Genomic DNA, 15098 nt, shown 5'->3' with positions numbered 1-15098 from the left:
CGGCCAAAGCGTTCAGTGTGCACTCTGAACGCTCCGAGAGGGAAGCGCTCTGAATTTGTGAACCAACTATCTGACAATGCTCTGAATTTAAGATTGCCCAGAGCGCACTCTGGCACAGCCAGTGAATTTACAAACACACCCTAAATAAACCCTTGCTCACCAGAATTGTATAAATGATAGAATGATTGCTTGAATTTAGTTGACAACGGTAAAGTTCCCCTGTCATCTCTGCTTCTTTCACAGAGCAAAGACATTTAGGGACCGGGGAGAAAATGCAAGAACAAAAGAAAATGGGAAAGATTTTCTGTGCAGAATGTCCAAATGACATCAGTTTAACCGGTTGTAAGAAAATAGAAAGCTGTGAAAACAACCCAACATGTTTCTGATAAGATTTCCATTCGACTTAGTATTTCAACCACATAAAATATACATCTATCAGCTTTTATGACACTGATAAAGATAGCACCTCTACAGACTGCACATTTGCATTCTCTCAAGATGCTGAAATAAACCAATCATATTTCTCCACTCCTGTTCCAGAGTAAAACTTGGTGTATCAGTTTACTTCAAGAAATGCTTAATTCTGCAGGAGTTAATATTAAGACTACGTGAAAGGTTATAGACCTACAGTCAGTCTCCAGATTTCAGTTTCCATTTAACCCATCTGAACAATGGGCTGCAGTTCCTTTGTCACGCCATCTGAATAATCACTGTAATTTTGTAAATGCCTGATTTCTATGGCAAGACGCATCATTCCACAAAATTGCTGTCGATTTGTCAAAATTGGGCCAGTGCGGTCCGAGATATCACGTGTGACGAACGAACGTATTAACGGACAGAGACAGATCCACAGTCCCCCCCCCCCCCCAATTTCATTGTGGGGGGACAATTAAGGACATGTATATCTTTAGATTAGACAAGACAGACATACAACCTAAAAATATGCTATTGCATTCGCAATGAAATCATACTGTTCTCGTAATACAAAACCTACTTTGAGTGATAAAAACTGATGCATACTTAAACAAATTAAGGAGAGACTTAAATGCAAAAAGATGTTGCACAAAAACAGCACTGAATGCCATAGAAATCCCATTTCACAAATCTAATTAGAAATAAATATATGGGTAATGCTGCCTTATTACATAATAATGTAATGTACATACAGTAATTCACCCATCTCTATACACCAGAAATTGTCACCAAGAAACAATAAGGAGCAGCACGGCTTGCCAGCATTGATGTGCTGGTTGGACTACGAGGCCTACAGTAGCCTGGTGGTCTCAGATCTATTTATGCTGTCTTGCCAACTCTTATAAACAATTCCATTGGAGTTGGCAAGATGACACACACAGATCTGGGACCACCAGGCAACTACTACTACAGTATTTCCTGCCTACTAGGGCAAGTCCAGTATATTGTTCTGGGCATAGAGGTCCTCTGTCACTTGGTACACCTCAGAGATGAGCGGCAGGGCATCCCCTAGCATGGCCACTACCTGCTCTGGGGTACCTACATTCATCACATCAAAGAACGTAGCACGCCCTGGGAGAGCCCAGAAAGCTGTACCGGCAGCCTTGCGGATGATCCATGCATGGTGTTGGGAGAGGGACTCATTATAGGCCTCAGAGCACATGACGGAGGTCTTGCTTTCCTCAGTGCTTGTGCGCAGACGTTCAAGAAAGAGCTCCAGCCAGCGCAGTGCACGGTGCAGCCTCAGAAGGGTGCGGCAGCCGGACTCAGGGAAGCTGCCTCTCTTAGTCAGGTCCACCAGTTGGTTGTCCAGTTCGTATTTGACCATAGACTGGACGGTGACGTAGTGGGCCCCATTCTCACCGTTCAGATGGTTGATCAGGATTTGGATCTTGTTGACAGCATCCTTGGCGATGAAGGAGAACACACTCCCCAGGCTGTTCATGAATCTGGATACAAAGGACAGTAAACACATTTAATACAACATAAAAGCTTTTTTATTGGAAGAGTCTTCAAATGTTTCCTTATGCTAAATGGCTCTATATTGAGACAACCAGAATCATTTCAGGGGTTGACATCAAGGAACCATTAAGATCAGTACTGGGATTTTGTATTTGTGTTGTTATCAGTAAATAAAAAACTCTCAGTGCAGGCTCAACTTGCCCAGGTTGGCTGACATCACGAAAATGATGTGTGTGCATTGATGTGGCGTGCGTTCTTATGATTCTGAACGGTCAGATAGCAAGCATCAATGAAAAAAAGCTGCCATGTGGGAAATCGTAGATGGCTCGTTTTAGCTCGTAGCTTGTTATTGATACCATGTCTTGTTTTGACTGATGTCATGTATATGCCAATATGGCTCAAATTTGCTAGCTAGCTAACCAACAACTGTAAAGATATATTTGAGAAACAACTGCTCATTGTCAAAATGTATGTTTTCAATAAACATGGAGACTAAATACAGTTTACATGTTATCAACAGTCTACGCCAACCCCGTCTGTTAGAACCAACCTGTCTATAAATACCATACATTGTCTGTCGTTCACTTAAACAATGGTGAGGATCCAGAAAGATCAGTTTTAGGCTAATGGAATTCTTTGCAGTTTGGTTGTTTTGTCTTTTTTTTAATTAACATGGTGCAATCTCAGAGCCGGCTCTCAGAGCCGGCTCAACTTGTGTGACTACTCCCTTCACTTGCCCCAGGCAATAGGGCAACACTTAAAGCTAGAGTCCTTAGTTGCTACATCCATTTTTTAAATGTTATAATTCAATTACGATGTATACCCATTGATTCTTGAAGAATATAACTTATAAATGCCTCCTGAGCTTAGTTCAACTGTTGTACCCCATCATAACCTAAACATGAGCTAGTTTTACTTTATTTGTAAACAATGTAAACAAACACTGTAGCTATAGGCCCAAAACATTGTTCAAACTATAATTTTGATATCAGGGATGGTCAGTCCTTGCATAAATAGTTCTTTCTACGAATTTGATTGTGGTAACACTTCTCCAGGCCAATCTCTCAGCTTTTTATCAAAACAAAGGTGGGGTTACGCTTTGTTATTGTTTCAACTAAGGATTCTAACTTTAATGTTAATCCCTGTAATGTACATAGCAGATTTTTTTTTAGTACATATAACTAGATTATGTGCACACAATGATTTGCCAGCTGTATGTTTAATGTTAGCCCAGGGCTACCTAGTTAGCTAAGAATCTAGGCTAGCATAGATTTAAACGACTTACCTTACAAGACCAAGCCATCCTGCTACATAATGTTCGAGGAATACTTCTTTGTTTTCAGATAGGCATGACTTAAAAGTGTCAAGAACCTCTTGTAAAGTGAATTTCGGGTCCTCTACTGCTACAGAATCGGCCATGGCTACACGGAAGTGAAAAATGATATGAGTGCAGCAATTATACAATATTGTTTACTTGCCAATACAGATCTTCATATGAATGTTTTATATTCAACCTGTGGGCATCCTTAATAACCTGTTATTATTAGAATTGCTAACAAATTAACTGCATTCTGATATCGTACTTGCAAACTCTGTCGTCCCACCGAAGTACTAGCTAGGTTTCCACTAGCTTCTAGCAACAAAGTCAGATTCCACAGCCACAAAATAGCAAAAATTGCAATAACAAAAAAGAAAGTATACGGTTAGCAGTGTGGTTAGGTTTAAATCACATTTTAAAAAGAGAAATTGTAGAAATGTGCGGGGTTTATGAAGCTATTTAAGACCAAAACACTGCGAACGGCCCTGCGCAGGTCCGAAGTTCGTGGGGACTGCAGTGCAGTTGCACATCCTCGTCAATTGGTGGCGATAATGATGGGTGAAGCGCGTTGGAACAAACAGTATAAACACAGATAAGCTCATGAGACCATCTTTGGTATTAGGGCCAATGCTAGCTAGGAACAATACACGCTGCTAACCAATCTTTCTAAAACAAAACTGCTTCTTGCAGCCATCTAGCGAGCTAAATAATTTGTTTGCAGGGAAGGTGTAAGAAATTGTATAAGATACTGGTAACTTGTTTTAACCACTTCTCAACATAAGCTATAACTTGGCACAACATCCACCCATCCCCCGCTATACCCCCCTTTTGTACCTTGTTAAGTAACCACAGACCCACATACTCAACCCTCCCCCATGAATAGGACTCTGTTAAAACAGATGCATTATGCTCAAGGATGAGACTATAAGACAATGAACTGTGGGAAGGGCCAATGGAAACGTCGACATCAGGCCGAACAGGATTACCCACGACCCAGATCGACCAATCGGAAGGCCAGACTTCAAGATCAACCTACTTTGCTAGTTGTCTATATAATCTGTATGTACTGTGTGGAGCGGCCTCTTCTCCGACGATTTCATAAGAATCTGACAGAAAGGGGCCGTGCACGTTTTTGCCTGATATCTTTACACTTGAATAAAACGGCCTTATAATAAAATTATCCACCTCGTCCTATGTCTCCACTTGTTCTCCTGTCTCAAGTAAACGTTTTATCAACAAAGGCTTTGTCCATCATAATTTAGCCGCTAGGGTTAACTACTAGCTGGCAAATCAGTCTACATTAGCTAGCTAGCCAGGCACTTTTCGACCCATTCTAGTTTGAACACCCAGCCAGGACGCCTAAGTTAAGTGACACTACTGGGTAAATCGACAATTCTTCAAAATACAGAAATATAGCTAGCTACGAACTTTTGAGCACGTTGTTTACCGCCAGATTAGCTAACTCTCCTATAGCCTGTGATTCCACCAGAGTTTCTAAACCGTCTTTGATTTCACACTCATTAAAGAGACGTCTGCTAGAACACAGATTATATTTTATATATTTATATATTATATTGACCAGATACTCTAGTGGCCGCTCTCTACTTCTTAGCTGAGCTTTAACTGCGGTTGGCATCCAATAAAATGTTGCATTACCGCCACCTGCTAGACTGGAGTACAACTCCCATATACTTTGAATGAAAAAATAAGTAAATACCCTACCATCTAACACTACTCACAAAAAAAATACAAAATTACACCACCCTACTCTACTATTTAAATATATTTAGTCCTACCTCAGGCCAACAACCTGAAAGGATGGGACACCACCACTTAACACATTCTGTAACTCTTCTGATGTCAAGTCTCCCTCAGTTTTATGAGGGCATGTTTGGCGGCGTGAGTGAAGGAGGCTTTGTTGCGAAATAGGAAGCCAATTCTAGATTTAATTTTGGATTGGAGATGTTTAATATGAGTCTGGAAGTTGAGTTTACAGTCTAGCCAGACACCTAGTATTTGTAGTTGTCCACATATTTTAAGTCAGAACCATTCAGGGTAGTGATGCTAGTCGGGTGGGCATACAGAGGCCCATTATCAGCAACCATCACTCCTGTGTTCCAATGGCACATTGTGTTAGCTAATCCAAGTTTATCATTTTAAAAGGCTAATTGATCATTAGAAAACCCTTTACAATTATGTTAGCACAGCTGAAAACTGTTGTGCTTATTAAAGAAGAAAAACAAAAAGGCCTTCTTTAGACTAGTTGAGTATTTGGAGCATCAGCATTTGTGGGTTCGATTACAGGCTCAAAATGGCCAGAAACAAAGACCTTTCTTCTGAAACTCGTCAGTCTATTCTTGTGCTGAGAAATGAAGGCTATTCCATGCGAGAAATTGGAAGGCTTTCTACCATTCTATTTTAACAAACCATCTCCCTTTTTTAACCGACTCATACTCCCCCCCTCTCTCTTAGACCTCCATTCCTCCTCCGTATTCCAAGTATATGTCTCCTTATGATAATACTGCACTTCTGACATACATATTGTTCTTGTCTTCTCGAGGGACGCCTTTTAACAGTCTGTCACAATCAGCTCGAACCCCTCGGGATGTGGCGCTCAACACTGCATCTCACTTGATGTTATTCTTTATCAAAAGCTACCTGTCACGTTCGTCATAATGATCAAAATCAAATCAAATTTTATTTGTCGCATACACATGGTTAGCAGATGTTAATGCGAGTGTAGCGAAATGCTTGTGCTTCTAGTTCCGACAATGCAGTATGATTGGACCAAAGCGCAGCGTGGTATGTTTCCATCCTTTTATTTGGAATAGAAAACTCAAAGGGGAAAAACAATAACGCGAACAAACGAACCGTGAAGCTCAAACGAGTGCTCACAGGCAACTATACCTAGACAAGATCCCACAAAGCACAATGGGGAAATGGCTACCTAAATATGATCCCCAATCAGAGAAAACGATAAACAGCTACCTCTGATTGGGAACCATACCAGGCCAACATAGATATATAATTACCCTAGATAACCCACCCTTAATCACACACCGACCTAACCAACATAGAGAATAAACAGCTCTCTATGGTCAGGGCGTGACACTACCGCAACACTTTTCCATTTCAAAGCGCGCTCTTCCATCCACCGTCTCGCTTCATGCCGTCCTAGTGGCCGCTCTAACAATGGAAATACCTTTCTTCAAAAACAGAAGACCATTCTAGCCAATGAGAGGGCAGGAACAACAGGCACAACTGTTTCCACTAGTTGCCATTAAATCTACATTTGCTTTTTGGTCCTAAGGTTAGGTATAAAATCACATTTTAAGAAGATAAATTGCAGAAATGGGTTGGGTTTATGACTATGGTCGTGGTAATTAGTGACGACCAGGCACAACTCCGACAGTGTTTTTTTCCTCAAAGTTACCGGGATGTCATGTGTCCTACTTATATCGGTACACTTCTAACAACCAAATCGTTACAAAATTTATATTCGAGCAAATAAGCCATTCCATTTTTTTAAACTAAATTAGACACTCTTGTTTTGGGTGTAAGATGGCACGAACAAGACTGGTTACTGTCATCAAGGACTCTGTCTCGTCATTTAACATCCAAACAACTCTCATTGAGCTCCATACAAAAACTCATCGCTTGGTGTGCAGAAAAAACGCAACCTGCTGGAGAAGACCAATTGTGGGTCCAGTTACACCACGCCAACAGTGTCTTTTCGCAAAATAGTACTTTTCATAATCTAGAAATGTGTGCAACAAAAGTTCAATAAACACCTTTTCATCAGGAATGTAGTGAAGTAAAAGTAGTCCATTATAAATACCCCCCCCGAAAAACGAGTACCTTTAAAGTATTTTTACCTAAGTACCGACAGTGTTATTGCATTTTGGTACACCAGAAGTACATCCATTTCCAATTGAACGTTGCAGAGGCAGTTGCAGTACGTCTTGTGTGGTGCACAGATTGGATGTATCGAACATATGCATAGATGGCTTGACAGAAATGGTAGCAGAAGGTGAATGTGTAACTTTTGTTGCACACATACAGATGATGCTGTGTACCACTTTCCGCATAAACACTGTCGGCGTGAAGCTTGAAGCCTCTTTCTCTCTGGCTAGAGCTAGCTAGATTTGGTTAATGCGCATGCGTTGGAAGCACACGCAGTTTACATTCCTTTCGCCTTGATCACACCTACAGCGTTTTTGCGCAAAATGGTACGCAGCATTATCTGGATAAGTGCAACTGAAGTTCAACATTCACGTACAGTTTGACGCATATATTCAACAAATCCAACGTATGTACCACAAAGCAATGCAATGCTGCGAGGCAAATGCAACGTTCCATTGGAAATGAATGTACCTCTTGTGTACTAAAATGCAATGACTGCTAATTTTGGTTCGTAGTGCAGATTATCCTATGCATGTGCTCTGGACTTTCAATCTTAATGGTCAGTTGCCATCACGTTTAAGAAATCAGTAACATTATGGATGAGATGTTGTTTGTACCTCGTCCATCTGTCCCTACTCAGGTGCTGGATGTTGGCCGCAGCTGCATCCTTGTCTCGATTGGGGGCAAAAATATTATGCTTGATTGTGGGATGCACATGGGTTTCAATGATGATGTAAGTAGCTGCATGATTTTCAATGTCACTGTCCCATTATGTAATTCAGATAATCTTTTGGTCCTTATGATGTTCCATTATTGTGCCATTGATGTCTTTCCAGAGACGATTCCCAGATTTCTACATAACACAAGGACAGCATGATAATGCACGGCCCCATGTCGCATGCACGGCGCCATGTCGCAAGGATCTGTACACAATTCCTGGAAGCTAAAAATGTCTGGATACTCACCAGACATCACCCATTAAGCATGTTTGGGATGCTCTGGATTGATGTGTACGACAGCGTGTTCCAGTTCCCGGCAATATCCAGCAACTTCGCATAGCCATTGAAGAGGAGTCGGACAACATTCCACAGACCACAATCAACAGCCTGAGCAACTCTGTTCAAAGCAGATGTGTTGCACTGCATGAGGCAAGTGGTGATCACACCAGATACTGTCTGGTTTTCTGATCCACTGACCTTTTTTCTAAGGTATCTTTAACCAACAGATGCATATCTCTATTCCCAGTCATGTGAAATCCATAGATTAGGGCTAATTGAATTAAATTGACTGATTTCCTTATGTGAACTGTAACTCAGTAAAATAGTTTTGGTTCATTATAGATGTATTCACCACACTGGGTGTTGCAGCTGCAAAAACACACATACAATTCACACAAGCATATATTCATAGCTTCCAATTAGGCGAAGTCACATTATGAGGCGTTTCCGCAGTTTGGACCAATCAACTGGACCGATTGTCTTCGGGGAGGGTAGATATTGAAATTCAGTCTGTTTAGCTTTATAAATCAATAAATACATAGACCCAATTTGTTTTGTATTCTGCAGGTTTAATTTAGAAAAACCCAATGTTATCACACAGGAACCTGCAGCCACTAGCTAGCTTGTCAGTTGATTTTTGAAGTTAGCACTGTTCTGGCCGCAGAGCAGTGGCAGAGTTCTATTGAGCAGCGACCACTTTTTGACCATGGTCATATTGACATTCTATTCACTCTAATCATGCTAAATTCTCTGAGTAACTTGTGAACCATCTATGGTAGAGACAGGATTTGCACTATTGTTTTTTTTCTTCCGGATAGACAGGGGCACACTCCAACACTCAGACATAATTTACAAACGAAACGTGTGATTAGTGAGTCCGCCAGATCAGAGGCAGTAGGGATGACCAGGGAAGTTCTCTTTATAAGTGCGTGAATTGGACAATTTTTATGTCCTGATAAGCATTGGAAATGTAACGAGTACTTTTGGGTGTCAGGGAAAATGTGTGGAGTAAAAAGTGCATTGTTTTCATTAGGAATGAAGTGAAGTAAAAGTTGTAAAAAATATTAATAGTAAAGTACAGATACCCCAAAAAACTACTTCATTTTAATCAAAAGCTTGTCTGGGACAGCGAAACCAGGGCCAAAATCACGTAGCATACACCCAACTTAAAACGGGCTCAAAAGTCCTCCCTCTGGACCAGCGATCACTCACATGTTCCACACCACCTATAAAACACAATGACTTGAGCAGAGAAAGAAAATGCGTCTTAATAATTTCACACCACCCTTGATGAGAATTAGTTTGGGACAAGGACCATCTACCTAATCTGTTCCATGCCAATGGGATGTTAGTTCTTCTGCTGGGCTCTGTGAAAATGAGACCCTATTGGTTTCCCTCACACGTTACCCCAGACTTCCCACATTGGCTTCAGATCATCAGAGAGAACACACTCGCTCCCTCTCCTTCATCCTCATACTTGGGTGTCATAGCAAACTACGAGCTTTGTAATTACTTAATTGCACCGTATAGTCCGGCCAGACATATGTATTAATGCACTTCAACATTAAGGTTTTGATGGCATAGTAAAATAAGGCCCCTTTCATCAAGATAACAATTTTGTCTAGCATTGCCCAAGCTGCATATTCAACTATCCACATAATTTGTCCCATAGTCCATGACCATGTGGTTACTACTGCATCTCGAACAGATTTGGCTACCCCTTTTTACACTTCCACCCTCCACAACTGCAGTCACTATCAATGACATGGTGAATCTATTCACGCTGCTAGTCGAAACTTGTAATGAAGTCAATTTGAGTGACATTCACTTCTCTTATAGGTGTGTCATTCACCACTAGTGCCTTGGTGAACACCACCATGGTTGGAAGGTGCTGTTATCGCCTGTTCACCCATGTCTGATTCTAACACCCCATAAGATTGTTTATCTGCTTCTAGGCTCTTCCATTAGATAACCGTCTGTTCCAAAATTATGCTGCCAGTAGTGTTTTGCTCACACATATTGCTCAATTTAGGGGCTCGTAAGGGGCTTGTTTAGGGGCTCGTAAGTAAGCATTTCACTGTAAGGTCTACTACACCTGTTGTATTTGGTGCATATGACTAATAAAACTTGATTTGATCAACGCGTTTCACTACAATTGTAGTTTTGTTAGCGTATTGCTTGGTTAACATGTTTCTTAAAGTTGTGTTATCCCAGCACAGAATTGTATCGGGTAGGAGAAGCTTTCCCCCCAAAGAGAGTCTGTGTTTCCATCTTTAACTTGATACACTATCGGCATTTGGGGAACAAACATTCTTTTGACTACTCAGCCCTGAGCTACTCTCAGAAGGCTGAACATCTGTGAAGTGTCTGGGGTGGGTTTCCTGCTCCCTTCTCTCTGGGAGGATGTGAAAGCATATGGTTTCAAGAGTGTCATTTTCACCGCTTTCTCCACACAGGGGCGGTGTTGTCGCAGGTACAGTAGGAGGGACAGTCTCGTCTAGTTCTTCAGACGTGAAGTGCCGTTCTGCTCTCTCCAGATCCATTTCTGCATGCATTTCTGCAACACAATTACTCCACCCGTGGCAGAACCCACCCTCAGAGTACTGTTTTTTTTTTACTCTCCTAGTACAACCCACACAACATGTCCACAGTGATTAATTTTCTGTTTTGCACCTGTGACATTAACAGCACTTCTCACCCAATGCACCCTCTCTTCTGTCCACTCTCCTATCCATTGTACTGGCATTGAATTGCGGTCATTATCATTGTTCCCCTAAATCACTACTGCTAGGAATACGGTTATCACTACACGGATGCTGTTATGACAACACTTTTCTTAACATAACGCCTACTCTCCAGTCTTCTTTTCTCCAGCGCTTCTTCCAGCTTACCCATTAGTCAGCCGGATCTCATTTCACATGAGAAGTCTGGACCCACCAGGGAGAGGCTGTGGTTTTCACCGCTGTAGGCGCAGTCAGGGGTACCGTTTGGGGTCCGAAACAGCGTTTATTTTTCAAACACACCGGCTTGGTGGACTTTGATGTACACTCGGTCCCCCAGACTCAGGCCGTGCTCGCGGTTATCTCCTGGGGTTCCGTTGCTTGTGTGCTACTTTCACCTGTGAATACACACACTGCAAGGCATGGGTCATTGTCTGATAGTATGACAACATTGATTCTGCCATTATGGAATCACCTCCCTTAGGAGATTCTGAGCTGCAAAGTTCAATGTAGATTTATTCACCACACTGAGTGTTGCAGCTGCAAAAGCACACATACAATTCACACAAGCATATGTTTATACCTTCCTATTAGGCGGAGTCCTTGTATTTCTAGGATAAACAATCAGTCTCTGTTGCTAGGCAAGAACTGAGTCTGTTCCTCCTATTGGTGTAAGCGTGGGCCAGCCTGAGTCCAGAACCTTCGTGGGCAGGGATATGTGTGTGATAAGACACATTAGGAATGTGAACAAAATAGCTTTTTACCACCTGATGAACATTGCCATGGTGCGGATGTTTCTCTCTCAGGCTGGTACAGAGGGACTCATCCACGCTTTTATTACAAGCAGACTTGACTACTTTAATGCTCTCCTGTCTGGTCTACCCAAGAAAGCCATTGGTCAACTGCAAAACCTACAGAATGCTGCAGCACGGGTACTGGCCAAGACCTAACAAAGAGCACACATTACACTTGTTTTAAAGTCTCTGCACTGGCTGCCTGTGAGTTTTAGAGTACATTTTAAGATTCTTCCATTGGTTTTTAAATCAATCCACGATTGTGCACCCCAACTACATATCAGACATGCTTTTGAGTTATGTACCCAGTAAGTCCTTCAAGTCCTCTGGCACTGGCCTTTTAACTATCTCAAAGCCTATGGCAAAGAGGCACGGAGAGGCAGCCTTTAGTTACTATGCCCCCAGACTCTGGAATAGTCTGCCAGAGAACCTGAGTGGGACAGAATTTGTGGACATATTTAAAATAGCTCTTAAAACACAACTTTTTAGCTTTGCTTTTCCTTAGGGTGCTTTTTTAGTCTTTCAGTTTGATTGTTTACTTTTGTTTTTTATCCTCTTATGTTTGTTGTGTAGTAAATCTGTTTTTTTCATAGTTTTATCTGATTTTTCCTGTGCATTGCATTGCATTCATGTCTGAAATGTGCAATATAAATAAAGCTTGCTTTGATTTTAGATAAGTCTACAGTTGGCGCATGGTTAGGATGTGCCGTTCTAGCCCCCCTCCCAGAGGTTTCTTCTCTCTTCAACTTTGTCCTTACCTCGGTGATGAATGCCACGTATCTCCCTACCCTAGTTCCTAAGAAACTCACCTGACCTTACCAGGAACTGAGACTGGACTGTGGCTCTTTACCTACTTCCTTAGAAATATTAAAATACAGTGCCTGCAGAAAGTATTCAGATCACTTGAATTTTTCCACATTTTGTTGCGTTACAGGCTGAAATTTACATTCATTACATTGATATGTTTCACTGGCCCACACAATACCCCATAATGTCCAAGTGGAATAATGTTTTTAGAAACTTTTATAAATGAATTATAAATGTAAAGCTGAAATGTCTTGAGTCAGTAAGTATTCAACCCCTTTGTTATGGCAAGTATAAATAATTTGCTTAAAGCTGAAATATATGTAACTTTTTGGGTGACCTGACAAAATTGACATTGAATGTGAGTTATAGATCTGTCATTCTTATTGAAAGCAGGTCTAAGAAGTGTTAGATCTGTTCTATGTGTGCTATTTCTATGATCCCGTTTTTAAGTTTAGAAAATACAATACTTTTGCCTATGGACAAGATATTTCACAGCTATTTAGATGGTACACCGCTCTACTTGCTTGTTTTGTCACATAAAGTGAAATTAGGCAAACTATTAAAATTTTAGCACCCAGGAAATGGTGGAGCAATTTCTTCGTAGTACATCTTTAACAAGTCGCATAATAAGTTGCATGGACTCACTCAGTGTGCAATAATAAGGTTTAACATGATTTTGGAATGACTACCTAATGTCTGTACCTCACACATACAATTATCTGTAAGGTCCCTCGGTCGAGCAGTGAATTTCAAGCACAGATTCAACCACAAAGATCAGGGAGTTTTTCCAATACTTCGCAAAGAAGGGCACCAATAGATGGGTAAAGACATTTAATATTCTTTTGGAGCATGGTAAAATACAGTGCCTGCAGAAAGTTACACTTTGGTTACACTTTGGATGGTGTATCAATACACTCAGTCACTACAAAGATACAGGCGTCCTTCCTAACTCAGTTGTCGGAGAGGAAGGAAACCACTCAGGGATATCTCCATGAGACCAATGGTGACTTTAAAACAGTTACAGAGTTTAATGACTGGGATAAAATAAAACTGAAGATGGATCAACAACATTGTAGTTACTCCACAATACTAGCCTACACTGAAAAGAAATGTAAACTCAACATACAAACATTTCAAATATTTTACCGAGTTACAGTTCATATAAGGAAATTAGTCAATTGAAAAAAAAAAATTTGGCCCTAATCTATGGATTTCACATGACTGGGAATACAGATATGCATCTATTTGTCACAGATACCTTAACAGTTGAGCTGACAGCTGTTTTGCACTGTTTAGCTATGGCTTTAGTCATCAAGCTAGCAAGAGGGCAATACACTTTTCAACCCACATGATCTAGTACACAAAAAAATATAATATGATAAAACATTTAAAAGTGAATGAATAAGCCTTTTCATACTTTATAATATGTCCATATATAGTTATTATCTGTTTTAGGAACATCTACTCAAAATATTAAACCTTCTTTATTAATTTGTCCCCAGTACAAGGTGTACCTGTATAATGATCCTGCTGTTTAATCAGCTTTTTGATATACAGTGACTTGCAAAAGTATTCACCCCCCCTTGGTGTTTTTCCTATTTTGTTGCATTACAACCTGTAATTTAAATTGGATTTCATGTAATGGACATACACAAAATAGTCCATGGTGAAGTGAAATGAAAAAAATTACTTGTTTAAAAAAATAAAAAAACGGTAAGGTGGTGCGTGCATATGTATTCACCCCCTTTGCTATGAAGTCCCTAAATAAGATCTGGTTGTCACGTTCTGACCATAGTTCTTTTGTGTTTTCTTTGTTTTAGTGTTGGTCAGGACGTGAGCTGAGTGGGCATTCTATGTTGTGTGTCTAGTTTTCACGTTTCTATGTTTGGCCTGATATGGTTCTCAATCAGAGGCAGGTGTTAGTCATTGTCTCTGATTGGGAACCATATTTAGGTAGCCTGTTTTGTGTTGGGGTTTGTGGGTGGTTGTCTTCTGTCTTTGTGTTCTATGCACCAGATAGGACTGTTTCAGTTTTGCCACATTTGTTATTTTGTATTTTGTAGTGTTCACGGTTTTGTCGTTATTAAACATGATGAACACTAACTACGCTGCGTCTTGGTCCGATCCCTGCTACACCTACTCTTCAGACGAAGAGGAGGAAATCTGCCGTTACACTGGTGTAACCAATTACCTTCAGAAGTCACATAATTAGTTAAATAAAGTCCACCTGTGTGCAATCTAAGTGTCACATGATCTGTCACATGGAGTCTGCAACACCACTAAGCAAGAGGTAAGCAAGCGGCACCACCAAGCAAGCGGCACCATGGCTACCAAGGAGCTCTCCAAACAGGTCAGGGACAAAGTTGTGGAGAAGTACCGATCAGGGTTGGGTTATAAAAACATATCAGAAACTTTGAACATCCCACGGAGCACCATTAAATCCATTATTTAAAAAAATTAAGAATATGGCACCACAACAAACCTGCCAAGAGACGGCCGCCCACCAAAACTCACGGACCAGGCAAGAAGGGCCTTAATCAGAGAGGCAACAAAGAGACCAAAGATAACCCTGAAGGAGCTGCAAAGCTGCAAAGCTCCACAGCGGAGATTGTAGTATCTGTCC

General features: G+C 40.9%; 1 protein-coding gene and 1 long non-coding RNA gene across 2 annotated transcripts; one reads left to right on the top strand and one right to left on the bottom strand.

Annotated features, from left to right (window-relative positions):
* Positions 1-300: 300 nt before the first annotated feature.
* LOC139542354 (ceramide-1-phosphate transfer protein-like) lies at positions 301-3779 on the bottom strand. The gene is made up of 3 exons (XM_071347672.1): positions 3519-3779; positions 3221-3356; positions 301-1922 (listed from the first exon to the last, which is right to left on the bottom strand). Exons 2-3 carry the CDS (start codon positions 3352-3354, stop codon positions 1400-1402), a joined length of 657 nt encoding a protein of 218 aa, XP_071203773.1. The 5' UTR covers positions 3355-3356; positions 3519-3779; the 3' UTR covers positions 301-1399.
* Positions 3780-7444: 3665 nt separating this feature from the next.
* Positions 7445-10296, top strand: LOC139542352 (uncharacterized). The gene is made up of 3 exons (XR_011668493.1): positions 7445-7562; positions 7797-7889; positions 7993-10296. It is a non-coding gene; the product is annotated as an uncharacterized lncRNA (long non-coding RNA).
* Positions 10297-15098: the final 4802 nt, after the last annotated feature.

Source organism: Salvelinus alpinus, chromosome 17, assembly GCF_045679555.1.
Source record: "Salvelinus alpinus chromosome 17, SLU_Salpinus.1, whole genome shotgun sequence".
Classification (NCBI taxonomy): domain Eukaryota; kingdom Metazoa; phylum Chordata; class Actinopteri; order Salmoniformes; family Salmonidae; genus Salvelinus; species Salvelinus alpinus.
Note: the sequence above shows the minus strand (reverse complement) of the source record. Positions and strands in the feature narration are given on the sequence as shown.

Bases quoted from the DNA above. Each gene is read 5' to 3' on its own strand.
- LOC139542354 (XM_071347672.1), bottom strand. From the start codon at position 3,354: ATGGCCGATTCTGTAGCAGTAGAGGACCCGAAATTCACTTTACAAGAG. The intron at 1,923-3,220 runs GTAAGTCGTTTA...CTTTGTATCCAG, and splicing joins GGATGGCTTGGTCTTGTAAG to ATTCATGAACAGCCTGGGGA.